The 26,217-nt window shown below is 52.5% G+C and overlaps 1 protein-coding gene across 1 annotated transcript in view; it reads right to left on the bottom strand.

Moving 5' to 3' along the window:
- Positions 1-26,217, bottom strand: part of CUX2 (cut like homeobox 2) — a 260,307-nt gene that overhangs the window by 12,749 nt on the left and 221,341 nt on the right. Inside the window, exons 6-19 of the mRNA XM_039220192.1 lie at positions 24,960-25,094; positions 22,111-22,234; positions 20,247-20,323; positions 19,327-19,393; positions 17,697-17,745; positions 13,584-13,688; positions 10,637-10,828; positions 10,477-10,535; positions 9,935-9,983; positions 9,743-9,842; positions 7,965-8,639; positions 7,030-7,131; positions 1,403-2,196; positions 501-660 (exon numbers count right to left, since the gene is read on the bottom strand). Of these exons, the coding sequence (XP_039076123.1) occupies positions 501-660; positions 1,403-2,196; positions 7,030-7,131; positions 7,965-8,639; positions 9,743-9,842; positions 9,935-9,983; positions 10,477-10,535; positions 10,637-10,828; positions 13,584-13,688; positions 17,697-17,745; positions 19,327-19,393; positions 20,247-20,323; positions 22,111-22,234; positions 24,960-25,094 (2,688 nt within the window). The remainder of the gene's footprint in view (positions 1-500; positions 661-1,402; positions 2,197-7,029; positions 7,132-7,964; positions 8,640-9,742; positions 9,843-9,934; positions 9,984-10,476; positions 10,536-10,636; positions 10,829-13,583; positions 13,689-17,696; positions 17,746-19,326; positions 19,394-20,246; positions 20,324-22,110; positions 22,235-24,959; positions 25,095-26,217) is intronic.

Below are 26,217 nucleotides of genomic sequence, written 5' to 3'. Positions count from 1 at the left end.
GGTAGTCTTCTTGTTGATCCCTGTGCTTCACCGGGACTCTGACTGACCTGCCCATTGCTCATCATGGCGGAGGGAGCCTGAGCTTTCTAGAGTCCCTCCCCTGACTCCATCCTTCCATTTTGGCTTTGTGACTTTGGGCAACTCTCTGAGCCTCAGTTTCCTCACTCAGGCAACGTTCAGACTCCACCTCGCCTGTGCATCATTAATGTCTCTGCCAAGGATTCTGAGGCTGAATGCTGGATTACTTGGAACAAGAGATCAACCAGTGATTCTGGTCAGGGGATGGGAGGGCGGCTCTGCAGGCAAGGAATTTTCTCCACTTGCTCTAGGCATTGAGGTGCCACCTAGAGTTTAAAACCACCAACTGACAGCATCCCTCTGGTTGAGGGAAGGATGAAAAGCAGGGAGACCATCTAGGAGCACAGTGCAGTCGGCCAGACAGAAGTCACGGTGGTTCCGGGGCTGGCAGCATCCCACGAGAGCGTCCCCAACACACTCACCCTGAGAGGCGCTGGGCTGCTGGCTGATGGCCTGGCCGAGCTGGTCCGAGAGCCACAGCTGCATACGGATGAAGGGCTCCCGCCCCTTCTGTGTCAGCTTGCTCCACGGCTTTGGCCTGGACAGCATGTCGCTCACACTGCCCTGTGACAGGCCCAGCACCTGGGGACGGGAGGAGCAGGAAGGTTAGGAGACAGAGCCCTGGGACCCCGGCCACTCCCTCCCTCCCTCTCCGCAGGACGCTTAGGGCCCACGGTTCACTCTGATGCCCTGGGGGGCCAGGGCTGCCTTGATTTGTTCTTCATTCCCAGGTGCCTGTTGTGTGCCTGTCCCATCCCCCGCCACCCCACCCCCTCGTCCCCCATCTGCAGTGCCCTTCCAGATATACCTACGTGCAAGAATACTTTTTGAGTTTAAGCCCCCTCAAAAGCCCCCTCTTCTAGGAAGAGGCACCTTCCATTGAGGTCATTCCTCTTCCTTTCAGCTCACCTGGCTACCTGCTCCTCTGCCAAGGGCAGAGGTGAGGTTATAAACTACTTAACCACTGGTATTGCAGGGAAACACTGGCTGGGCAGAGCCTTAACCCTTTAGTGGCTGGACCATCAGGAGGAACAGAGGATTCTGGAGGAGGAGAGTCAAGTGGCTATTCCTAACCGGATGGAAGCATTTCACTGCTTTAACAACCACAGAACTGAATGTCAGCCCAGCCCTCCCTTCCCACAGGACCCAGGGACAAGCGGATGCAGGAAAAAAGGTTTGGGGTCACGCAGACCTGGGTTTGAATTCTGTTTTTGCCTTGTTCCTGTTTATACAGACACCCTTTCTTCTCAAGACCATGAACGCTGGGGGGTGGGTCCTCAGCTGGTCCTCCCTCCCCAGGTCCCATGGGCCCCACTATCTTCACCTTCTCCCCGAAGATCCTCTGGCAGATCCCATTCTTGGCTAGCTTCTCCTTGACCTGACGGGTCAGCTCCAGCGTGTCCACCTCTCGGTACATGTAAAGCTCGTACTGCTCGGGGGTCAAGGGCGGCACCGTGGGCTTCAGCGTGCGGGGCACGTATGCGGGGTAGTAGGCCAGCCGCCCCCCGCTGCCTGCCTCAGGGACGCCCCCTTCGGCCTTCAGCTCGCCCACCCTGGGGGGCTCATCCTCGCCCCCCGCTGCTTCGTCCTCGGGGGCTGTGGGGACCTCGTCCCCCCGGGGCCAGGCCCGCCCGTTGGGCTGTCCAGAGTAGCCGGAGGAGGAGGAGGAGAGGGAGGGCGAGACAGAGGCGTAGGGGCGGCTGAGCAGGCCACGGTCCGAGGCCCAGTGGTGGTCGAAGTAGCCGGCGTCTCCAATCTCCGACTTGACCTTCCGGATGATGCTCTGCACGAAGGCGGCGGGAGACAAGACCGTGAGCGATGTCTGTGTGGAGCTGCTGCTGGTTCCCCCACCGCCGCCGCCGCCACCACTGCTGTCCTCCTGCTTGACGTAGGCTGGAGGCCCGTTCTGGCTCACGGCGGCCAGCGACGGCCGCTCTGGGGGCGAGGGAGGCACGGAGCGGCCCCGGGGGCCTGCCTCCATCTCCAGCAGGGCCTGCTGCTGCGCCTGCATCTCGCGGCGGGCTTGTTCCAGAATGTTCTTGATGGCATCTTCCGAGGTGCTGGCGGGGGCTGCGCCATTGGCGATGCTCAGTGGGGCTGTGGGGTTCTTGGACTCACCTGTGGGGGGGAGGACAGGGTGGCCAGAGGCCCACGGTCAGGGGCATGGTTTGAAGGGCAAAGGCGTTCACAGTGTCAGCGTAAGTATACTTTGGAGATGCTGTGGAAATACTGCAATAAAACCAGTCATGAAATTTTTGGTTTCCCAGTGTAACCAAAAATTATGTTTATGCTGCACTGTAGTCTATTTGGTCTGCATCATGGCTCAAAAAACCCCCAACGTCCATACCTGAACTAAAAAATATTTCACTGCTAAAAAATGCCAACCATCACCTGAGCTTTCAGCAGGTCATAATCGCCGACCACAGATGATCATAACAAATAGAGTAGTAACGGAAGCATTTAGATACTGAGAGAATTGCCCAAATGTCACACAGAGACACCAAGTGAGTAAATGCTGAAAAAATGGAGCCAATAGACTTGCCTGACATAGGGTTGCCACAAACCTTCAGTTTAAAACAAGAGCAAAATCTATAAAGCGCAATAAAATGAATTGCACTAAAAAGATATATGCCTGTGTTTATGACGCCAAATGTTGAACCAACTTCTGTGTACAACAATCAGAGGTGGGATAAATTATGACCCATCTGTATGGCAGAATATTAGACAGCCACTAAAACCAGGTAGACAGTGAGATTTTAGCATATGCAGAGAAAGTGCTTATGGGGAAAATGCAATATAAAAAAAGACCTGTCTTTTAAATGTGCTAAGACATGTATGCAAATGTCAAAGACAAGGAAAACACTTCAGTACATAAAAGAAGCTGCTTCACTTATTCTAACAGCAAAGTAATGGCATGAACAAAATGCCCATGAAGAACAGAAGGGATAATGGGTAGTGACGTGATCACACAGTGGAATACTATCCAGTGGTGGCTGCCCAACTTTGTGAATATACTAAATGCCATGGAATCGTTCACTTTAAAATGGCTAGCAAGCTTTGCCTCAATTAAAATAAAAGAGTACTGCATGCCTATTGCGGAGAGTGAAGAGAGCAAAAGTTAAGATGAAAAGGAAAATCCTCTTGATCTCTCTCTCAAGGGTAACCATAGGAAATATCCTCAGGTATTTCTTTGGGCTCCCTTCTACTTTCATGCGTGGGGTGATCATACTTGATGTGGGAGTGTAGCCTGGTTTGTCCCCTCCTGGTATCAACAGGAGTATTTTGTCTTATGATTAGAAGTTCTATCTCTCATGGTTGCCTATGCCACTTGAAGGCATATTCTCTGCTTTATTTACCTAAACCCCGACTGCTGGGCAGTTAGGTTGTTTCCAGTTTGTCACAGTTGTGAACAACGACAAAGGAATAGCTTCTATATAAACCTCTGTCCCCATCCTGGATACTTCCCTCAATTGCCAGAGTAGAACTCTCGGGTCAGCAATCAGTCATATTCATTTCCTCCCTGGGGAGCCTGGGGGGCTGCTAGTTGCTTTCACTCTTTTTTTTTTTTTTTTTTTTTTTTACTGTTTTATTNTTTATTTATTTATTTTTTTACTGTTTTATTTATTTCTGAGAGAGTGAGAGAGACAGCGTGAGCAGGGGAGGGTGAGAGAGGGAGGGAGATACAGAATCCGAAACAGGCTCCAGGCTCTGAGCTGGCTGTCAGCACAGAGCTTGACGCAGGGCTCGAACTCATGAACCATGAGATCATGACCTGAGCTGAAGTCAGACGCTTAACTGACTGAGCCGCCCAGGTGCCCCTAGTCGCTTTCACTCTTGTCAGGGGCATGGGGCAGTCACTGGCCACTTCTTCCCTTGCTACCTCTTCACAGGCCCTGCGTGGAGTGCCCCTGGCTGGCCCACTCTGCCATGACATTGCCTTTTTAATCTCTGTGCTCTCTCGAGTGTTGTTTCTGATCCTCCCATCCCCATGGGAGAGCACTGTACAGGGAGTCAGGAGACCTGGGTAACTGTGAGTACGTCTCTCCCTCTCTGGTCTCAGCTGTCCTGTTGTTTAGTGGGAGACTTCAATTAGTCTTTTTCTCATGGTTCTTTTCACTCCAATATTGTGTCTTGTTCACAGCTGTAACCTGTGTCCAGTATGCAGTAGGTGCTTAACCAATGTTTACTGAATGACTGCCTCTCTTGCCACAAGAGCTGATCAAGAAGGAAGAAGCTAAGGTGTACATAGTTGGGCCTCAGTGGATTATCTGGATGGGGCAGTGTAGCTCGTGGCAGGCTAAGCGTCCTCTGCCCCTCCCAGGGACCAGGCAGGAAGGAGGGCCCTTGGCTCTCCAGCTGCGATAAGAGGCGTGGGAATCCACACACTTGCTCTGAACTGCCACCAGGGGGCAGCAGACAACACAAAGTGGGAGGGTGGAAGCCAGGGTCAGGTTCAAAGTCAGCAAGTCCACACTTTGTTGGGCTACCCAGTGCTGGGTGCAGGGATGCAGGTTGGTCGCTGGCTGCAAAAACCCCTCAGACTGAGAGAAGGGACAGACATATCAGCAGAGGCATTTGTAACACGAACAAATGCAACAAAAGAGATAAAAATAATGATGATGTTAACTATGATGATGGCTGGATTTTCAGGGGCACCGTCTACATGCCAGGCTCCCAGGTTGAGTGCTTGCCAGGCCTGATCGCACACAAGATCCTAACACAACATGAGGAAAGGAGTACTAACACTGTGCCTATTTTAAATATAATAAAATGGAGGAACAGAGAGGCTAAGTAACTTTTCCAAGGTCACACAGCTAATAAACAGCAGAGCCAAAATTTGCAGCCAGGTCAGGCTCCATTGCACTAAGCAATATAGGTCATTACAGGAGATCCAAGGAGGGTCAGCATCCATTCCCCCTGGATTGAGGTGGGGGGCTTCCCGGATGAAGTGACTTTTGAGTTGAGCTGTGAAGTGTGATCAGGAGTTGGCTGGGGGTGAGGATGGCATTAGGGGCATAGGGAATAGCATGAGATTGGACATGGCTATAAGCATTTCATTCAAGAGGGATTGGGGGTCAGGAGGAGTCAAGACCACAGGGCCTGTAGGCCTTGTTGAGCTGGAATTTTTAAATTAAAACAAATTTTATTTTAAAGAAAGAGCGCCTGCAAGTAGGAGAGAAGGGCAGAGGGGGAGAGGAAGAATCTCAAGCAGGCTCCACACACAGTGTGAGCCCACCATGGGGACACAGGGCTTGATCCCACGACTCTGAGATCATGACCTGAGCTGAAACCAAGAATTGAATGCTCATCTGACTGAGCCACCCAGGCACCCCAAGGAGCTGGGATGTTTATCTTGAGGGCAATGGGGAGGAGCCGTGGAAGCAATCTGAGTAGTGACACCGACATGATGGTGGCAGTCCAGGACAGCCTCTCACCCCACATGCGTGTCAGGTACCATCTGTGACAGGTTCCGAGGCCTGAGCAGCTGGGTTCAGGGAGGGAGAGAGGGTGTAAGGGCAGAGAGTGAGTTCCGTCTCAGACACACTGACTCTTCGATGCCCGCGGGGGACCCTGGTGGACATTCCCAGCCCGCAGCTGGCCATGACTCCAGAACTCTCGAGAGAGGTGTGGTCCTGGACATGGGATGTTTTGGCTGTTGTTGGAACTTCCAGGAGTGGCCTGACTCACCTAAGAGACATTAGACACAAGTCAGAGGGCCTGGGGGGCACCCTGCGCTCGAGGGGCTGACAGAGAAAGTACACTATGATAGGCTAACTGAAGGTCTCCCAAAGGTATTCACATCCCAGCCCCTGGGACCCGGACTGTTACTTCACATAGCAAAGGGGATTCTGCAGATGTGAGTAAGTTAAGGGTCTTGAGCTGGGAGAGGATCCTGGGCTCTTTGGGTGGGCCCCACATCATTACAAGGGTGCTTGGGGGAGGAGGCAGGGGCGTCAGAGACAGAGCAAGGTGCTGTGAGGCTGGCTTGGAGGACGCAGGAGGGCCATGCAGCAGAAACGTGGGTGCCTCTGGAAGCCTGAGCAGGGAAGGAAACAGATTCTCCCTGGAGCCTCCAGAGGAAATGGAGCCCTGCCGACACCCTGACTCACCCAGTGAGGCTGACTGTGAGCCTGTGGCCTGCGGGACTGTGAGAGAATAAATTGTGTTGTTTTTAGCCACTGAGTTTGTGGCTGTAGCGTGAGGAGACTAACACAGGGCTCCTGGGAAAGTGTAGCAGGTGCAGTCTGGGAGACAGGAGGAAGCCAGGAGAACAGGGTCTCCTTGGGAACTAGAGAGTGGAGGCGGCGCAAGAGGGAGGGTGAGGCTTAGAGCATTGTACTTGACAGGTTCCTGTGTGATTAGTGCTCACTGTGTCTCCTCAAAGTTGAGGACATCTGGACGATCCAGACCAGTGCTGCAGCAGTCACTGGGCTGTCCCTTACGGCTGCCATTTGTCACCTTGCAATATGGCCAGTGAGGCTGAAGAACTGAAGTTGTAAGTTTATTTAACTTGAAGTAATTTTTTAAAATGTTTTATTTATTATTGAGACAGAGAGAAACAGTATGTGCAGGGGAGGGTCAGAGAGAGAGGGAGACACAAGATCCAAAGAAGGCTCCAGGCTCTGAGCTGTCAGCACAGAGCCTGACGTGGGGCTCAAACTCATAAACCGTGAGATCATGACCTGAACTGAAGTCGGCTGCTTAACTGACTCTGCTACCCAGACGCCCCTAACTTTAAGTAATTTGAACGGATATAGTCACACATGGCTCATGGCTCCCGTACCAACATGGACCCGGTGCTTTCCAGGCCCAGAGCTTGCTTGGCAAGGAGGTTCTGACCTGCTCAGAATCCTTGCTGTGGTGGGTGAAGGCAGACAAGGCCTTACCTCCTGATCAGGGCAGGCCCTGGAGGCCTCAGGCCTTGCCTCCTGCGGTCACACTCATACTCACCCCCTTTCTGGGACTCGATCTCCTTCTTGGCCTGTTCCAGGATGCTCTTGATGGCGTCATCCGAGCCTGTCTCTGGTGTGCGGATTCTTGGGGTAATGCTGCCTGGGGGAGGCAAGGGGGCGTCTGTCAGGGGGACGTGCATGCTGGGGGTCAGTCTCTAGAGCTGGGCGGGGTGAAGGGCTGGTCCCCTCCTCCCTCAGGCACTCCAGGGCCAGGGCTGGGAGAGTGAGGGCCAGACCTTGAGTGCGTGAGGCAAGACCACTGCTTAGCCAGTCTGTGTAACAAACTGGGCCTACAAATGGTTCTGACTTGAATTAATATTAATAATAATAATAATATGATAGCAATGATGGTTGCCAGCACCATAGCTAACAGTTCTTAAACAGTGACTACGTTCCAGGGGCTGTACTGAGTAATTTATACTCATTTAGCCCTCACAGGAGGCTGACAGATGGGGACAGATGGGGAAACGGAGGCAGGTCATCCAGTGGGTGAATGGCAGAGCTGGAACCCAAACTTAGGTGTTTATGAGGTCAAAGCTTGGGCCATTCACATGGATTACCCTAAAAATCAAGTCTGGCAAGGCTAGCGGGAACCCAGGCCATCTCACAGATGGGTGACCTGAGGCTTGCAGGTCTTCAGGAACTGCCTAGCCGCCAGGGCAGCTCCTGGGCCCAGCCGCTTCCCCACAGTGATCGGCCTGAGCTGTCCCATCAGGGCCATGTGGGGAGCAAGGGGTAGCCAAAGGCCCCAGGAAGGGAACAAGGATATATTTCCTTATTTTACAAAGGGGGAAAACCGAGGCACAGAGGGGCAAAGTCACTTGCCCCAGGTGACACGGCTGGGAGGTGGCAGACCTAGGCTCTGACACCCTTGGCCCTGGGTGTGCTGTGGGGGGTGGGCCTGAGCCGCTGCACCTCAGGACGGGCCCTCACCTCGCTGCCGCACCTGGATGGTCCTCAGAGCCAGCACGTTCTGCTCATCCGACAGGAACTGCTTCATCTTGATGAAGGGCTCCTTGCCCTTCACCGTGAGCTTGCGCCAGGGCTTGGGCCGGGCCAGGATCTCACTGACCGAGCCCTGTGACAGCCCCAGCACATAGTGGCCAAACACCCGCTGGCCAATGTTGTGTTTGAGTAGCTGCTCCTTCACCTGGAATGCAATCTCCGCCGTGTCCAGCTGCTCCTCCTCGGTTCCGGCCCCTGCCCCAGCTGTGCCGCCCCCACCCCCGTCTCCAGGCTCAGGGGCTCCGGGCGGCTCGGGGCCAGGAGCTGGGGTGGCAGGGGCCGTGGGCGGCTTGGTGCCATAGAAGGCTGGGGGGAACACCAGCACGCCGCCCGCCTCCCCCTTGAAGGTGGCCGGGGGCATCATATGTTTGGACAGCAGCGTGTCCCCTGCCAGTCTGTCCCCAGAAGCCAGACTGGGGAAGGGGGACAATGAGAAAGTCCTTGGGCCATCAGGGCCCAGGCCAGGGCCCAGCAGGGGCTGCCCAGGGCTGGGGGACAGGGGGTCTTCGGGCCCTGGTGGTGGCGGAAGCTGTGGAGGTGATGGGTAGGACTGCTCTGTGCCCAGGGAGTCCTTGATGGAATCGTCCTCGGAAGGGTCCTCCTCTAGAAGGCCAAGAGAGACAGACGGAGGAAAAGAGGAGAGACAGAGAGGAAGACAGGAGTGGACAGTGATGGGGGGACAGGGACAGAGGGGGCGGGGAGAGAGAGAGACAGGGAAAGGAATCACGAGCGTGGCACCCAGAGAGCGACACCAGGGAACAGAGATAGGGAAACAGAGAGACAGACAGAAATAAGAAAGAAAGAAACCAGGACGCACAGGGAGACATGGTGAGAGGCGTGAGGCAGAGCCAGAGTGAAAGGCAGAAAGCGACAGAAGAGCACAGAGACAGAGATAGAGGGTGAGAGGCAGAGAGACGGCGTAGGACAGAAGGACACAAACATGAGTGAGGAATTTAGGGAGAGGAAGAGGGGAGGAGAGGGCAGGCGAGGGAGGGGAGAGAAGTGCTATAGGCGTCCAGCAGTACTAAGAGCTCCCCTTCTGATCCTCAAATCCCCATCTGTGCAGGCCTGGCCCACATTCCAGTTCTGGGGTCCCGAGGTGGGGAGTTCAGGTCAATGCCCTCCTCAGCAGGATACCCACTGCCGGTGCCTGCCTGCCTTCCAGCCAGCCCTCCTCGTCCTGTACATCCTGTGTGTTTGCGCTCCCCATGTGAACAGCACCCACAAAGTGGATCCATTATTGACCCCATTTTACAGATGAGGAAACAGAGGCAGCCCAGAGAGTCTTGGCTGGGGCCATAGGGCTGTAAGGTCACGGAGCCACTGTGTGGGGAGAAGGGCTGAGAAGGTGACTTGGGGAGAGAGCGGGGCTGCAGTATGAATGCCCTCCTTGCGCCCTGTGACCTCTTCCTGCTGCCCATCAAGGACTGGGGATGAGTGGAGCCTTGGGGGGCCTTGGGAAGGCCTGAGTGAGCTGGTAAGGAAGGTAAGTGTGACATTGTGCAGACACTGCCAGCTGGCTTAGCCATGGGGGTCACCCAGCTCAGCGCCAGGCACACAGCAGGTGCTCGCTCAGTGTGCACCCCTTTCTCTGTTACTCTCCTGGTGCATGGGCGGCAGTGGTCTGTGGACGCGGAGAAGGCCAGAGGCCCACAAGCAGCCCCCACCCCGGCCCCCTGGCCCCACGAGCATCCTGCCTCCCCTACCAGGGCTGGTCAGAAGACCAGGCTTTTCCAGAAGGAATTTCTGCGTGGGGAAGAAGGCCTCCTTTGCCATGAGCAATGAGTCTTCGGGCTTGGACATGCCCTGAGGAGACAAGAAGCCGGGCTGAGAGGGCATGGTGGGCAGACGGCTCTCAAGGTCAGCTTGCGCTGTGGGGCCAGGGCGGGAACACTCACCTGGGGGAGGGTGCAGGTGCTAGAGGCCAGCTTCATGGCTTTCAGGATGCTGCCAGAGAAAGTGGAGAGAGTCCAAAGCCAGCCACGGTCCCCGGGCTTGGGGAGAGGTCTTGAGAGATACTTCCTCTAGCTCATCTTCCCCGACTGAGAGCAACTGCCCCACCCCGTGGACCCTACATAACTCTGGACTCAGGGCAGCAACAGGCCTTGAGGAGCAGGCCTGGGAACTGGCTCCAGCGGTACCTGGAGGGGCGCTGCATGAACCAACTCCCACGCGGGCCCCAGCCGACCTGCTGAAGGCATCATCCCTCACCACCTACAGCCCCGACCACAGGCTACCCTGCGTGCTCTTCTACAAGTGGCTCTTGATGCCAAAGAACCATACATGGTTAAGGTTTGATTCCCAAAGTGCCATGGAGAGGAGACAAGGGTATCACAAAGTGGGGTGTGGTGGGAGGGACGAATATCATGAACTTTGCCAAGGGCCCCTCATTGCCAAGGTAGAGGGCTGGGGTTGTGGGGAGCCTCACTCCACACAGTACCTCAGCTCTGTTTTAATTTCTTCATAGTCAGACTGCGCCTGGAGCTTCTCTTCCAGCTTCTAGAGGAGAAAATAAAGATGGTTTAAGGTTGGTCCATGTCGTTCTGCCTGGGGATGCCTTGCTGGTACCCCAGCTGCACGCCTCCTCTCCCAAGGCCTACCTCGATGGCTTCGGACTTGGCCGTGAGCTGCCGTTCCAGGTCGGCGATCTGGTTGGCAGAGGTCTCCTCCAGTTCCTGCAGAGAGTTCTGGAGGTGCTGCACGTCCTTCAGCAGCCGCAGGATCTCCCGATCCTTGGAGGCCAGGGCAGCCTCAAGCCGGGGACCTGAGCATAGCGCGAAGTTCACCTTATCCTGAGGACAAAGTGGGGCTTTGAGGGGCTGAGAGGTGTGGGGCAGGGGGCTGCAGGGCTGGCTCCCCCACCCCCGAATCCCAAACAAAACCGGAAATCCATCTATGGCCTGGCCCCCGCGCCGCACACCGCTGAGTGACTCAGCTCCTCCTAATGGGCTCTGGCTTTCCTCCTCTTACCTCCGAGCCTTTGCTCAGGCCAGTCCTACCCACCCGGATGCCTTCCCTCTATTACTCAAACTGAGGGGCAGTGGGCAGGGAAGGTTTTCTGGAGGAAGATGGTTCTAAACTGTGATGAAGTTCAAGAACAAGTTAGTGATTTGGTAGATTACTTGGCAGCATTCACCAAGGGCAGATATGTGTGCTTCTGCTTGGTAAGTGTGTAGGGAAAAGCAGACATCCGTGCACCAAGAAGCACATGTGACCCCAGGATGAATGTTCATATCAGTCCTCTCTGTAACAGCCCAAACTTGGGCTCCAAGTGCCCTCCAACCAGAGAATGGATGAACAGGCTGTGGTACATCCACACAATGGAACACTATACAGCATTGAAAATGGATAATCTACAACTACTAACACCAGCACGAACCACTCTCTCAGATATAGAATGAAGTGAAAGAAGCGAGACACCAAACTGTGTGTGTGTGTGTGTGTGTGTGTGTGTGTGTGTGTGTGTGTGACCTAATTAATATCAGATAACAAAAACAGGCAAAGCCCAGCTGTGCTGTTATAAATCAGGAGAGTGGCTCCCCTTGGGGACTAGCATCCAGATGGGGACACAGGGGGACATTCTGGGTGCTGGGAATGTTCTATTTGTTGAACTGGCTTCAGGGTATAGCATCTCTGAAAAATTCAACATGCTATATACACTTATGATAAGCACATTTCTCCCTATATATATAATACTTTAGAAAATATTTGTTAAAAGGGACCAAAAAAAAAAAAAGGAACTAGTCCTGAGGAAGTGGTGGGGATTGGGTATTCCCAGCAGAGGCTGCCTCACAGATAGAGGTTTAGGTTTCTATACTGGGCACAGGTCCTATCCTAGAGAGATGTTTCCCCTCCATTTCAGGCAGACCCTCAGGGCTGCACCTGAGACCCTGTAGCTACTCCCCTCAGCCCCAAGCCCCATCGCTCCTCCAGATTTTGGGAAATGGCCCCTTTGTCCTGGAAAAAGGTGAAGAGGCTGATGTTTGAGAGGGCCTGAAGCCGGGCCAGTCCTGAGCTCGGTGAGCTCAGTTACAAATGAATCTAAGAAGTGTTACAAAAAAACAAAGCAAAACAGAAAACACAACCTACCACTACAAATACTGGCTATTCTTCCAGGGAGATAAATGCCAATTAAAACAGGAAGCGGATGCCATTAACACATTAAATTAATTAGCATTGAGCGCCACTGTTGTGCTCAGAAAAACTCCCTCCAAACCAGCAAAATTCCCTGTGGCTGATTAGCACAGGCATTTGCAGGGTCCCACAGGGGTTAATTAAGAACCACTGGCAAATTCTTTCTAGGGTGTCCTCATGGGCTCTCCTGCCCTCAGCCTCTCCTGTGCTCACTCTGCGTCGTACAGATATCGAGGCACACTGCCATATACACACTGCCTCCTGGGGCACAGGCGCAGGGGACACACCTACAGACACAGCACACACTGACACGTGGACCTCCTGCTGATGTGCAGACACACAGAAATACCCAGGTGTCAAAGAGATGTGCTCAGTGGACATGTCATGGCGACACGCAAAGTCATGTATGCGCTCAGAGATCACATGGGACAACCTACTACTACTACTACTACTACTACTACTACTACTACTACTAGCAGCATCAAATATTCACTGAGCAGAAACTATAAGCTAAGCACTATTTTAGGTACGTTACAATTAATCCTCTCAATAGATATATAAGGCAGGTCTTACTTGTACAGATGAGAAAACTGAGGCACAGTTAGATGAAGGATACAGTTAGTTGCCCAAAGGCCACCAACAGACATACACATTCATAGTGACACATGTTCATGGAGATATATTCCAATCTTTAAACAGAAAGACATACACAGGCACACTGGTCTATGTTACCAGGGTGTCGGGTGAAGTGAAAATCATGCTGGCCGCTTCAGGTTCATGGATGGGGACTGCAAATCACCCCGGAGCAGACCCGTTACTATGTAAGGAATCGGAAATTTAGTCCCTTGGTATGCAGAGATCTGGAAAGAAGGTGGACCAGCTTACAGAAGAAACCCAAGGCTTTCTGGCAGAGGAGCAATTGGTTAAGTGGTCCCACTGTGGTCTGGTAGGAACGAAAAACAGGGGTCAATGGTGACACCTGGTGGCAACCGCCAAACCGCACTGCTACTCAATAGCTCCAGCTCCCCCTCCCACCCATTCTTGCCAGGCACCTGGCAATGGAAATGGTGTCTTTGGCCTGAGTAAGTTGCTGGCATTCTTGGACAATTTGGAGTAAAGAATGGCCTCCAAAGGAAGATGCAGGACTTCCTATTAATCACATATGGAAGCTTGTGCTTGAAAAGAGCTCTGGATGTATTTTGACCATCAGCTGGTGAAGCAAGTCATAGTAATTACAGTCAACTATGCATTGACCTTGGCAACTAAGATGCTATGCCCACTGTATCCATATACATTCACGTGCGTGATTTTACACAGATGCACATGACTGACCCACCAGATGTCATCCACACATTCATACTCACCAACATGGCTTTCCTCAACCTTTCCCTCTGACTCCCCCACCATCCTTACCCCACTGGGTCCCTGGGGGGAGCAGCAGGCCAGGCGGATAGAGCTGTTGACTGAGGCGAGTTGTTCTCGAAGACTTTCTACCTCCCGCTGGGCAGCCTCAGCTCGCTGGGGAGGAGAGTGAGAGAAAGCACGGTTAACAGGTGAGGGGGCCATACTGGATCCCACCCCGGCCCTCTCCATGGCTCCACATGCCTCAGGCAGGGCTGGCGTTTGTTTCCAGCTCCCATGCCACCTAGCGTGGAATGGGGCCTGGATGGAGTGGGGGGTCTGCAGAGGCGGCCTCCCAGCCCATGGGCTGTGGCAGGACCCTGGGCAAGTCTCTTCCCCTCCCTGGGTCTCAGCTTTCCTCCTGTGAAATGGGGGCAATGAAATACATCTACTGCAAAGGTGTTTTGAAATACATCTAAATCAGAATGCCAATTTACTGACCTGGGTCTATGGTACATCTTAACTCCTCAAAAATTTCTAAGAAAGAAAGCTTGGACGGAAGTCTCCAAATGTTAACAATGTAGCCTTGTGGCTTTAGAGAGAAATCTGCACGTTGTCACTCCCTGGTTGTGTGACCCTGGGCAAAAGACTTCATCTGCCCAGCCTCAGTTTCCCTGTTTGTAAAATGGGGATGATAAAAGTAGCTGCCTTCTGGGGTTGTTTTGCGAAGTAAGTGATCTGGTAAAATACAGCTCATTAGGTATCTTAGCCAGGTGGTTGACACACATGAATATGTCAATAATTGGTTAACTTTATTAAAATTAAAAGCTGTGACTGTATTTTTTCCCTCAGCTGGCGATACAGGTTACACTGATTGTGGTTGACTTACATGCTGACCTTGGCAATCAAGATGCTATGCCTACTATATGCATATGGAGACCCACACACATCTGCGTTCATATTTTGTTAATTTATTTTTTTAACTGATTTGTTCATTTACTTACTGATATCTTGCCTTGTTCCAGAAATGGTTCAAGTCAGTTTGTTTTGGCAAAGGTTTTGGGTATGTGGGGCTGTAGAGAAATACTTTTATGTTTCTGCACAGTTTGGCTTTCCAAGCAAATATGACTGAAATTTAGGACGTGGGCAAAATGGCAAGCCTGTAAGTCAGTTCGTGACTGATTAGCCAGGGAGACCGGCAGAGAGATTTACCTCTGTGAAAGCATGTGTTAACATTTCAGTGGGGGAAGAGACCACGACACATATGTGTCACGGACACATCCCCTGGGTTGTAAAGCTGGGTTTAAAGTTACCAGAAAGTTGCTAGTCTTGTCTTCCCCTGGAGAGAAGTATTTGCATTCCACATGTGAAAACCCAGGATCCTGGCCCTTCTGCTCAGTGTGACACTTGGGAGATGGTTTTCTCCCTCTCTCAGAAAGGCCCTCTCTTATATAACGACCCAGAGTCACAGGCGGGGGTTCCTTGCCCACAGTACAAACTCTGGTGCATGCAGGATGGTATCTGAGTCTTGTCACCTCAGGGGGAAGAACTGGGGCAAACCGGCATGGTTATTACTATGTCAGTAGTAATATCGATCTGCTATGCTCCAGAACACTCTTGTTCACATTCTGGATAATATTAATACAGATTTTTAAAAAATTGTTTCTGGGGCACCTGGGTGGTTGAGTTGGTTAAGCGGTCGACTTCAGCTCAGGTCATGATCTCACAGTTCATGAGTTCGAGCCCCGTGTAGAGCTCTGTGCTGACAGCTCAGAGCCTGGAGCCTGCTTCAGATTCTGTGTCTCCCTCTCTCTCTGCCCCTCCCCGCTCATACTCTGTGTCTCTCTCTCTCAAAATAAAACAAAACAAAACAAAAAACAAAAAAACAAAAAAAAAAACAACAAAAAACCCCCACACACATTAAAAAAAGAATTAAAAAAATTTGTTTCCTATTCAAACTACTCTAAGAGCTTTGTTCTCAAGCTTATGGGCAAAGATCCTAAAGTTTGATGACACACAATACTGGTGAGGCTATAAGGAAACAGGCCCTCTTTTAACTTGCTACAGGGAGTGTAAATTGGTACAACCTCATGGGGGTGGGAGGGGGCAGTTTGGACACATCTGCAAATAAAAACCCACAGGTCCTTAGCCCAGTAATTTCACTTCTAAGAATTTACCCTATGTACTGGCTCATGCACGTGTGAAAAGATATCTGTGTGAGGGTGTTCACTGTGGTACTGATGATGATGGCTAAAGACTAGAAATACCATAAATCTTCATCAACAGGGGGACTGGTTAGACCGTGGGTGGGCAGAGCGCAGCCTGATGCCTGTTTTGTAAATTAAGTCTTTCCAGTACACAGCTGCACTCCTTCGCTTGCACACTGTCTATGCTTTCACATACAGCAAAGTCAAATAGCTGTGACAGACCTGCAAACCTGAACATATCTACTCTCTGACGCTTTACAGAAAGTCTGCCATCCCTGGGTTAGAGGGGGTCCACGTAGTGCAATACTACATGGCAGTAAACCAGATGGACTACTTTTATCCAGATATGGAATGAGTTCCAAGATATATACGTGGAAAAAACAAGGCTCAGAAGGGTGGGTATAGTATATTATAGTTTTTGTTTTAAAAAGGGGTAAAAGTAGATACATTCATGGGCTTGTGAATGGATCTCTAGAAGGAGACCTTAGAAACAGGTAAAGGGGGGGTGCCTGGGTGGCTTAGTCGGTTAAGCGTCCGACTTTCGCTTGGGTCATGATCTTGTGGTTCGTGGGTTCGAGCCCCGCGTAGGGCTCTGTGCTGACTGCCAGCTCAGAGCCTGGAGCCAATTTCAGAGTCTGTATCTCCCTCTCTCTCTGACCCTCCCCTGCTCACGCTGTCTCTCTCTCTCTCTCCTAGAAATAAATAAAAAATATTAAAAAAAAAAAAAAGAAACAGGTAAAGGGAAGGGAGGCTGCCTGGGGGAAGGGAACTGGGAAGCCAAGTTGGGGAGGGAGAAGGGAGTTTCCTAAGTATGAACCTTTTTGAGTTCTGAGCTATGTAAATGTATTGCCTACTCAAAAACATCACCCTGTAAATGCTACTCTTTTTCCAAGTTTCCTCTACAGGTGGGTGCAGGGCTGCCTTCATGCCTGCACAGCAGTTCTCTGGGCCTTTGCTTCTGCTGTGCCTCCTGCCTGGAATGCCATCCCCCAGAGAACGGCTCCTGGGCTTGAGAACCCAGCTGCAAAGCGTGCTCCTCTTGGGAAACGACCACTTGCTCTGTCGTTCTGCTGGCCCCTCTTGGTCATGTCCCTGGCTGCTGGCACTGCGGGGACCCGGGGGCGGGTAGAGATGTGTCGGGCACTTGAGACTCCAGACAAGACCCCATGGCCACCACTCCCCTCTTTTCAGAGTCTGCCTGCTTTGCCTACTAGACAGCAACATGTCTGAGGCCAGAAGGCAGAGTGCAGGACCCTTTTTATGTAAGTGAAAATGGGGAATCGCAGAGGCTTTTAAGGACCCGGGCTGGGACTAGAAGATGGGGACCCCAAGGGAGTTTGGGGTCCACCCAGTGGTCAGCTGGTATGGCTGGGATCAAGTGAGAAGGCTGCAGGAGACCCCTGGTGGGGCAGGGGGTGGGGGGAAGAAGCCACGGGGCGTATCCCTTGTCACCATCCAGGCTCCGTGGAACATGGTTCTCTGCTCGGTCCGGTTGGGACGGACCCACCTCCCGGCGTGGCCTGTGGGCTGGGCTCCCGAGTCACTGCTCTGCTGCCTTCCTCCTGCTGTCTGGAGACATCTGCAAAGTGTCACCTGCACTGCAGCTACCAGGGAAGGGCACCCACCATTCTGTAGGTGGCCAGCCTCCTGGCCTTTACCCAGGCTGTTCCCTGGCCTGGAATGCTGTCCCTCTACATTTTCAATTTATCCGTCAAGTCTCAGCCACATGGCCCTTCCTCCAGGACGTCTTCCCTGAGCCCTGAATCGGGGTCAGATGCCCCTTCCCTGACTGTTGCGTCCAAGTCACCCAGCTTCTGAGTGTTCTGTCGGCATCCCTTCCTCCTTCCTCCGGGAGCTCAGGGTCCCTGACATCTCCCAGTCCTAGTACTTAGCATGGCACATGGTTTGACAAATACTGATTGGGTTCAGTCCCTTCCCACTGAGCCCAGGACCCCCACCCTGGCACACATCTTCTCACCTGATTAGCCTTCTCCAAGTTGGTCATGATCAGGCCGACTTCGTCTGCCCTGAGACAGAAAGATAAGACCCTGAGAGGGGCTCCGGCAGCCACCAGGCCCCTGCCTGTCCCGATAACCCCAGCCCCTGCCTGAGCCTAGGGGGTCTCGCAATGGCAGGCTGAGGAGGCTGCCCTTCTACCCTTGCTACTGGAGAGAAACCAGGCTGAGAGGAAACGAGCTTGGGCTGTGGAGAAATGGGAACAGGGCCTCAGCCCTGCACCCCTTCAGGCGGCCTGGTGCAGGGGTCCCCCTGGGGCCTGCTCTCCTAAGCTGCCCACAGAGCTACACCTCCCAGCCTTTGCCCCTGCTGTGCCTGCCACCCAGGATACCCTTCCTTAGGAGAACATGACCCTGAGCTTTAAAACTCAGCTCTGGGGTGCTTGGGGGGCTCAGTCAGTTAAGCGCCTGACTTTGGTTCAGGTCATGATCTCACAGTTTGTGAGTTCGAGCCCCGCATCGGGCTCACTGTTGTCAGCACAAAGTCCACTTCGGACCCTCTGTGTCCCTCTTTCTCTTCTCCTCCTCTGTTCACACACTCGCTCTCAAAAATAAAGTAAAACATTAAAAAAAAAATCTTAAAGCTTAGCTCTAAAGTGTCCTCCTAGGAGGCCTTCTTCAATTTACCCCCAGAGTGGTAATTAGTTTATTTTGCTCCCTCCCAAACCCCAGATTGCCAGCACTGAGGGGGCCAGGACAGGCCTTATCCACCTTGGTTGCCTCTGTGCTGAGTGTGCGGTGGGGGCACAGGAGGCCTGGGGTAGCATGTGGGGACTATAAGCACGCACGTGCTTTGGCATAGTCAGGGCCTTCTTTCGTGCAAGCTGTGCCCATTGTCCTGAGCACTCGACCTGGCATTGCATTCTTCACGTGGTCACCTCCTTCTCATTTTTAGGTTGCATTCTGAAGGTCATCTCCTCAGGGAAGTCCTCCATGACTACCCTGGGTAATAGGACCTGCCCTCCCTGTTATTCTCTTGCTGCTCCCAGTGCTTCCTTTCTCAGTGTTCAGCAGGTGCCCAGAGCAGGGTCGGACATGCAGTTAAGTGCTCAACAGTGTCTGTGAAGGAGCCAGTTTATCACTGTATATCATCAGTTACCGTCCATCTCCTCTCTTCAGCTGGGGTCAGGGCCACGTTCTAATGTTTCTTCCAGGGACCCAACACAGCACTAGGTAAATAGTAGGTGCTAAATAAGTGTTAGTGGAGTAAGTGATGTCTTAAAGCCACATTGAGTCCAGAGTAATTTAAGTGAATGACACTCAGTGCCCGAGGGTTGGCCCGTGGAGCTATGGTGGAGACAGTCCTAGGAGGCTGGGGTGAGGGGGAGGCCCTGCCCACCAGACCCTGCTCAGCCATGACCCAGAATGTCATGAACAGTCTGTGGTGCATGAATGGCACAGCAAACCACTGGCAAACAGCCGTGCACCTGTGGGGGTGGGGAGCACAGGGTGCTTAAGGAAATAGGTGCTTCGGGCCATGAGTCAGAGGGAGAAGAGTCAGAAAGAGGAGGCATGTCTGGGAGAGTCAGAGGGAGGAGGCATGTCTGGGAGGGTCAGAGGGAGGAGGCATACCTCAGCAGGGTGTTCACTTACTTGGATGCAGCCTCCTCATCATATTTCCGCCGCAGTTCCAGCAGCTCTGTCTGTGTGGCCTTTAACGCTGGGAAATAGTAAAGAGTCAGGGTGAAGTGCCCCCTGCTTGCCCCAGGACCCCATGCCTGTTACAGGGCCCAGAAAGTAGAATGAGGTTCAAGGTAGGGAAGGAAGACTTTCTTTTGCAGGCCTTTGGAACCAGTGAAGGTAGAGCTTCCTGTCCCTAGAGGGGCTTCGAGCTGGCCGGAGGGCAGAGGAGACGACCCTCTAGGAATCTATGAAGCTCAGGGGACCAGGCTACTGGTAGGGGTCTGTCCGCCCCTGGCGGGGTATGAGCTGCCCAACACACTTAGGTCACTTCAGGACCTGAGCTCACCCACCCTGAGGTCCAGACCTGGCAGGTGAGGGGGACAGGGAGGAGTAGTGAAGTCAACAGATATGTGTATGTTGTAATAAATGGGAGATTTCTCATAAAATTCCAGATTTCTAATTTCTCCAAAAAAACTGGAGGCTTGGTGACATTGGGCCATGTGGCAGTGGCTGGCTGGTGCTCGGCAGTAGCCACCTCCTTAGTCAAGGCCCAGGTCCTCCAGTTTGCCCCAGACCCCACCCTTTCCTACCCCTTTCACTGATCGGGTCGCTTGGTTGTATGTCTGGCCCGTGCAGGCGCTGCCTTTGCCACCGCTGACTTAATTCTATTTCTCAAACCCTCTCTCCACAGCAACATGGCCTCTGGGGACTGGGCTTGGACCCCCCCTGGGTCCACTTCCACTTCCTTCTCAAATTCCCCTCTTCTTGCCTTCCTGATTCTAGAACACCTGAGCCTGTGTTCATAGTGTCACGTCCCCTTCTCCTCCTCCTCCTGGTGTGACAGGGCTGGGGAGCTGCACGGGGCCAGGGAATACGTGCCAGATACGTACCTGAATGTAGGACTTTGATCTTTTCCTCTGCCTCCCCCAGTCTGGCTGCCAAAGTGATTTGTACTTCTTGAAGGCCCCTGCAGAGAGACTGGCCTGCTCAGAATGGCTCTGCTCGTGCCTGTGTGGATGGGCCCTGTTTGGGTTCCCAAGGTGGCCCTCCTGGCTGCCTTACCCCCCCTCACCTGCTCCCTGGAATCTGTACCCCTCCCTTTTTAAAGGGTCCTTAAACATGACATTCAGGCATTTGGCCACCTTGCTGTTTTGCTGACTGTGTGGCAGCATTTGGGTGGGCCTACATCAGGCAGTGACCTTGCTCTCTGGGCCTCAGTTTCCTCATCTGTAAAATAAGGTTTCTTGTGGGGTTTGGCTCTGTGGGTGTTGCGAAACACCTTCAGCACGATGCCTGGTACCCAGTGTTTCCTCAATATCATTAGTTACTATTCCTGTCCACAGGGAGGCATTTTTTCCCTTCTCTGTGTCAGCAGTTTGGGATGATCGTCCAGACCACCACAACCTAGAGCTTAGGTGTGATGCAAGGGTCTCAGCAGAGAAACAGGGGCCGTAGCCTGACTGGGGGAAGGTTTATACAAAGTCTGGGCTTATGTTGTCTGACTCAGAGACTCTAGAGAAGGAGCCCTTTGCCTCTGACCTACACCCTGTCCCTCTCACTGAAGGTGAGGTGTGTGTTACACACTATGAAGTGGGTGTCTCACTCAAACCACTCCAGCCACACTCACCTCCTTGCTGGTCAAACACACCAGGCATGTTTCTACCTCAGGGCCTTTGCACTGGCTGTCCCCTCTGCCTAGAATACTCTTCCCCTGCAAGTCTCTGCAAGTTTCACCCCCACCTTCTCAGGGCTTCGCTCCCCTTCTCAGTGAGGCCTCCCCTTATACCCTATTTAAAACTTCAGCCTCCATCTCATCCCCCCTTCTCTGCTTTGTTTTCCTTCACAACCCTTATCATCACGTAGCAGACCATCTACTTTATTTATCTTGTTTATTCATGTCTTCCTCATGAGAAAGTAAACTCCAGGAGGGCAGGGAGGTTTGTCCATTTGTTCGCTGCCGTGTCCCTAAAACAGCGCTTGGCACACAGCAAGTGGCCCCATAAATACATGGAGAGAACGGAAGGGAAAGGAATAAGTGAATGAGAGGATGAATGTAATGACCACCATGAAACTGGCCTAGAAATGCCCCAAGAATCCAGAAATTATAATGACCCAGGTATTATTACCCCCACATCAGCTGTAAGGGCAACCATTTACTGACATATCCAAGTGAGCACTGAGCTAAGTGCATACATGTATCCTGGCGGGAGACTCGGAGTTGATATCGCCTGCCCACCTGATCTCATCACACACGAATCTCAGGTTGCTGTGAACATATTCTGTAGGTGAGGTTAACATCTACAGTCAGTTGACGTTAAGTAAAGGAGAATAATCTCAATAATTTGGGTGGGCCTCATCCAATCAGTTGCAGGTCTTAAAAATAAAACCGAGGAAGAAGAAATTCTGCCCCCAGCCAGCAGCACTGACTCCCACCTGACCGCTTCCAGCCCGCTGGTTAGCTCTGCCTGTTATGACTTGCCTGCCCCGACTGTGTGAACTAAGTCTTAATTAATTAAAATAAAACACCCTTCTGGTTTTATTTCTCTGGGGAACCCTGCCTAATATATCGTCATTAGGCCCATTTCCCAGCTGGGAAAACTGAAGCCCAGACAGGTGATGTGACCTGCCCAGGGCTGGCCACTGACCCAGGCCTGCATCTGTATCTCTGTCCTGAATCCAGACTCGCTGGGGGGGGAGGGTCCCACTTCCTGGCCATGTGGGGCAGCGGGGGCCCGCCTGTTCCTGCCCACTCACTTTTGTTTCTCTGCCTCATTTCTCTGCAGCAAAGTTTCTGTCAGGAGGGCTTTGCCAGGAATGCCTGGGAGGCGGCTCCCCTCGGTCAGCGTGGGTCCGGCCGGAGACGTCCCCTCTCTCTGCTCTGGAGGGAGGAAAAGAGGGAAAACCTGGCAGCCAGAGCTGCCTTCTGCAAACTGGATGGACGGGCAGTGCTGGGACAAGAGTTAATTCCCCAAACGCGAGTGTTAGAGAGAGTGCGGCTGTGGAGACCTGCCGTCCACGGTCTGCTGGGTTGTAGCCATGCGGGGCGTGTGTGCACAAAAGTCAAGTTCCCACGGCGCTGGCCTCAGCAGGCCCAGACGCTTCCTTTGCCCTCCTGGACCTGTTCTAGCTTCCTTGGCCTTCTTACTTTTTTAAGAGTCATGGTCAAATGTACATAACATGAAATTCACCATTTTAGCCATTTTGAAGTATACAGTTCAGTGACATTTAGTACATTCACAGTACTGTGCAACTGTTAGTACTAATTCCAGAACACTGTCACCACCCCCAAAAGGAACCTGTCCCCATTAGCCAGTCACCCCTTTCCCCTCCCCCAGCCCTTGGCAACCACTAATCTGCTTTCTGTCTCTGGGGCTTTGCATATTCTGGACATTTCATGTCACTGGAATCACACAAAATAGATGTCCTGTTGTGTCTGGCTTCTGTCACTTAGAGAACTGTTTTTGAGGTTCATCTAGGTTGTAGCCTGTATCACACCATCAGTTGTTTTTATGGTTAAATACTACTCCATTTTATGGAGATGCCATATTTTGTCGTCCCATTCCTCTGGTGATAGACATTTGGGTTGTTTTCACCTTTGGCTGTTTTGATAGCGCTGCTGTGAATACCTGTGTGCACGCTTCTGTCTGAGCACCTGTCTTCAGCTCACCTAGAACTCGGAGTGAAATGGCTGGGCCATGGGGAACTCTAGGTTTAACTTCCCCTCCCCACAAGTGATGGCACCCCTCCAGAAGCTCAGTCACAGCTGAGCCACCGGCAGGCGCCCCCAGGCAGGGCCACATCACATCTACCTTTGCAGGCCCATGGTGGCTCCTTGAGGGGATCAGGGTGTGCCTTTGGCCCTGAATTTGTCATGGGGAGAAAGGCTGCTCAGGGGCAGGCCAGGAGGGTGAATGTCTCAATTCCAAACTCTGGGCTCCTGCCCTTGGGCCTGACTGAGTCAGTTAAGTTCAGTCCCGGTTGTTAAGCTCCTACTGTGAGCCTGACACAGCAGGGTGAGTGCTGGGCTGGGCAGCGTGTAGAGTGAGGGCCTGACAGAGTGGTCAGGGCCTGGCTCGTTCTTACACATGCACATGTACACTAGGAATGTTCCAGGGGCAGAGGCCACAGAAGTGAACAAACAAACGAGGTTTGACCCTCACGATGCAGAGTAACGAGTGCCCTCAAGGAAGGACACAGCCCAGGGCCAAGGTCAAGAGCCCTTGGTTTGAATCCCCGCTTGGCTACCTGTGGCCTCTGAGATTCAGTTACTCCATTTGTAAAATGGGGCCCGTGGTACCTCATAAGGTTGATATGAGATGACAGCAGGATACTGTGTGAAAGGTACATGGCACAGAGCAAATGCTCGGAAGAGGTGGTTCCTACAACTTCTATTATTCTGATAGAAGGAAGTTCAAACCCTAGAGGGACCTCATATGAGTTGTCTCGTCAGGGAGGTTGGAAGGGCACTGTGGGTACAGGAAAAGAGTTGGCCAAAGTGCTGTATTTCAGTTACCATAAATCTCCAGAAGACTCTGCCCAGGACTAGGCATACAGTAGGTGCCCACTAGGCACTGGGGGAACAAGCAACTCTAGGAGGTAGACCAGGGTTCTGCAAACACAGCCCTTGGGCCAAATCTGGCCCACCATCTGTTTTGTCTATAAAGTTTTAATGAAACAGAGGCATACCCAGTCATTTACATATGTTTTATGGCTTTTTTTTTTTTTTTTTTTTTTAAGTCGTTGTGACAGAAAGCCTACAAAGCCTGAATGAAGTATTTACTCTCTGGCCCTTTACAAAAAAAAAAAGGTAATCTTGCTGAACTTTGAGGTGAATCCTCCTCATTTATTCCTTAGACAAGTATCCCTATACCTGACTCTTCTCGTCTCTGCTTAATTTCCATCACTGAAGCTCAGTGAACACCCAGGATTTAGATGGCTACCAAGAGTTTTCATGTGCACATTTGCTCCTCCCTATGGAGACCTACCTCCCCTGCCAGAAGTAACCACCGTGATGAATTTGTTCATCATTCTCTTGATTTTAAACACATTTATCATAATAAATGTACACCTAAACTATATTTTTAGTTTCCTAGTTTCTTGACTTGTCTTATTTGGTGCTGAGACAGTGCTGTGTTCACAATCTGTTTCCCTCTACTCCTGGGCATAGACTACATCTCCCAGGCTCCTTTGCAACTGGGTGTGGCCATATGAATGAGTTTTGGCCAATGGCATGTGGCCGTGGAAGTGACGTGTGCCACTTCTAGGCCTGGACCCATAACCTCCACATTCTCTGTCTGTTGGCAAGTTGTCAGCAGTCACTGACTCTGGATGTCACGTGTTGAAGACGGCAGGACCACCACAGCTTGGTTGCCTGAGTGACTGCATGGAGCATCCCTGCAACTTCCCACCTTTCAAATATATTAAAGGCTCTGGGACTTGGGGTCGGTTTGTTTCCACAGTGACGTACCATAACCCATCCTGTATCTAAAATGATAAAGTCGAGTTTCTTGCCCCCTACCCCTCCAAAGGTGGCCAAGATTGGCTGCCAAAGATCCACAGCTTGTTTGTTTAGTATGGACATCCTGTGAAGGCCTTATCAGTACCTTTGGGGCCAAGGAGCTCGGGGTGCCTCTTCCACGAAGTGTGGAGGTCTCGCCGCGGCTGCCCGCTGGGGTCGAAGCTGGGGGGCTGCAGTCTGTCGTCTAGGCTGCGCGCCGCCTCAAACACAGGCACGGGGTCTGCACACACAGAGAGAGGAGCACAGGAGTGGGGGTGGGGCTGAGGGCTGCCCAGGCTATGCCCGCAGGGCCTGGTGGGTCCCTCTCCAGGGTGCTGGGGTGGAGGGGACCATTCACAAGAGCCTTTCGGAGTCGCTCCGCTGGCTTAGGAGACTGATGTAGAATTTCTGTTATGAGGGAGCCGTCTGCTTCAGGTGCCTGCTCGGGGGAGCACGTGCCATCCCCAGGGCCTGCCTGTCCTGGCCGCCCGGACTACCACTAAGATAACAACTGTCACAGTAACTGCGTTTTCTGGATTCCGTGATGCCATCTGTGGTGGCCATGAGACTGTCTTGTATGCCTCCCACCCCAGGACACTAAACAGGGACCTCACTCTGAAATCCAACGTGAGGCCGGCCTTCCCAGATAAGGCCCGCAGGCAGCCAGGACGGGGCCGACTCCTGAGGGACACAGACTGCTCTGAGGGGACGCCCCCAAGGCCTCTCAGCACTGTGCAGACTGCCCGGGTGATACTTGTGGATGCTCCCACCCCGTCCCCTGCCTCTCCTTCCTCTGACACTTCTCCCAGCTCCCTCCCTATTTTTCTTCCCCTGTTTCCGCAATACTATCTACCTATCTACCTACCCATCTACCCACCTACCTATCCTCGGAGCGCTTCTCAGGGCATGTGGAACAACACAGTACCATTTGTTACCTGCGTGGTTGATTAAATAGAGGCCTTTCTGGGGGTGCAATACACCCCTGGATGTAAGATACCTCCCAATTTCTCAACAGCTAATAGATGAGGAATATGTAGGTCCTTCTGCCTGGAATTCTGTTTCCCCTCCCACCCTGTCATCTAGTAAGTGCTTCTTCTTCCCTCAGATCTAGCCTCCAGCCCTTCTTCCACGTGCCTCTCCCCCATCCCCAGGTACCTAGTACCTAGTACCTGCTGGGCAGGTACTAGGAACGAACGCCTGGATAATGCCAGAGGTTGGTGTGGCGTCTTCTAGGCTACAAAGCTGTGCATGGGAGTGGGTTCCCATGATGCTCCCAGCATCCCCTGGGGCTGGCTCGGATCCAACTCACTTTCATAGGTGAGGAAATTGGCTCAGAGAAGGGCAGAGGTGAGATTCAAGTCTGG

The sequence above is a fragment of the Hyaena hyaena genome, unplaced genomic scaffold, assembly GCF_003009895.1.
Source record: "Hyaena hyaena isolate Hyena2069 unplaced genomic scaffold, ASM300989v1 scaffold_0, whole genome shotgun sequence".
Lineage (NCBI taxonomy): Eukaryota > Metazoa > Chordata > Mammalia > Carnivora > Hyaenidae > Hyaena > Hyaena hyaena.
This window is presented reverse-complemented; position numbering and strand designations above follow the sequence as displayed.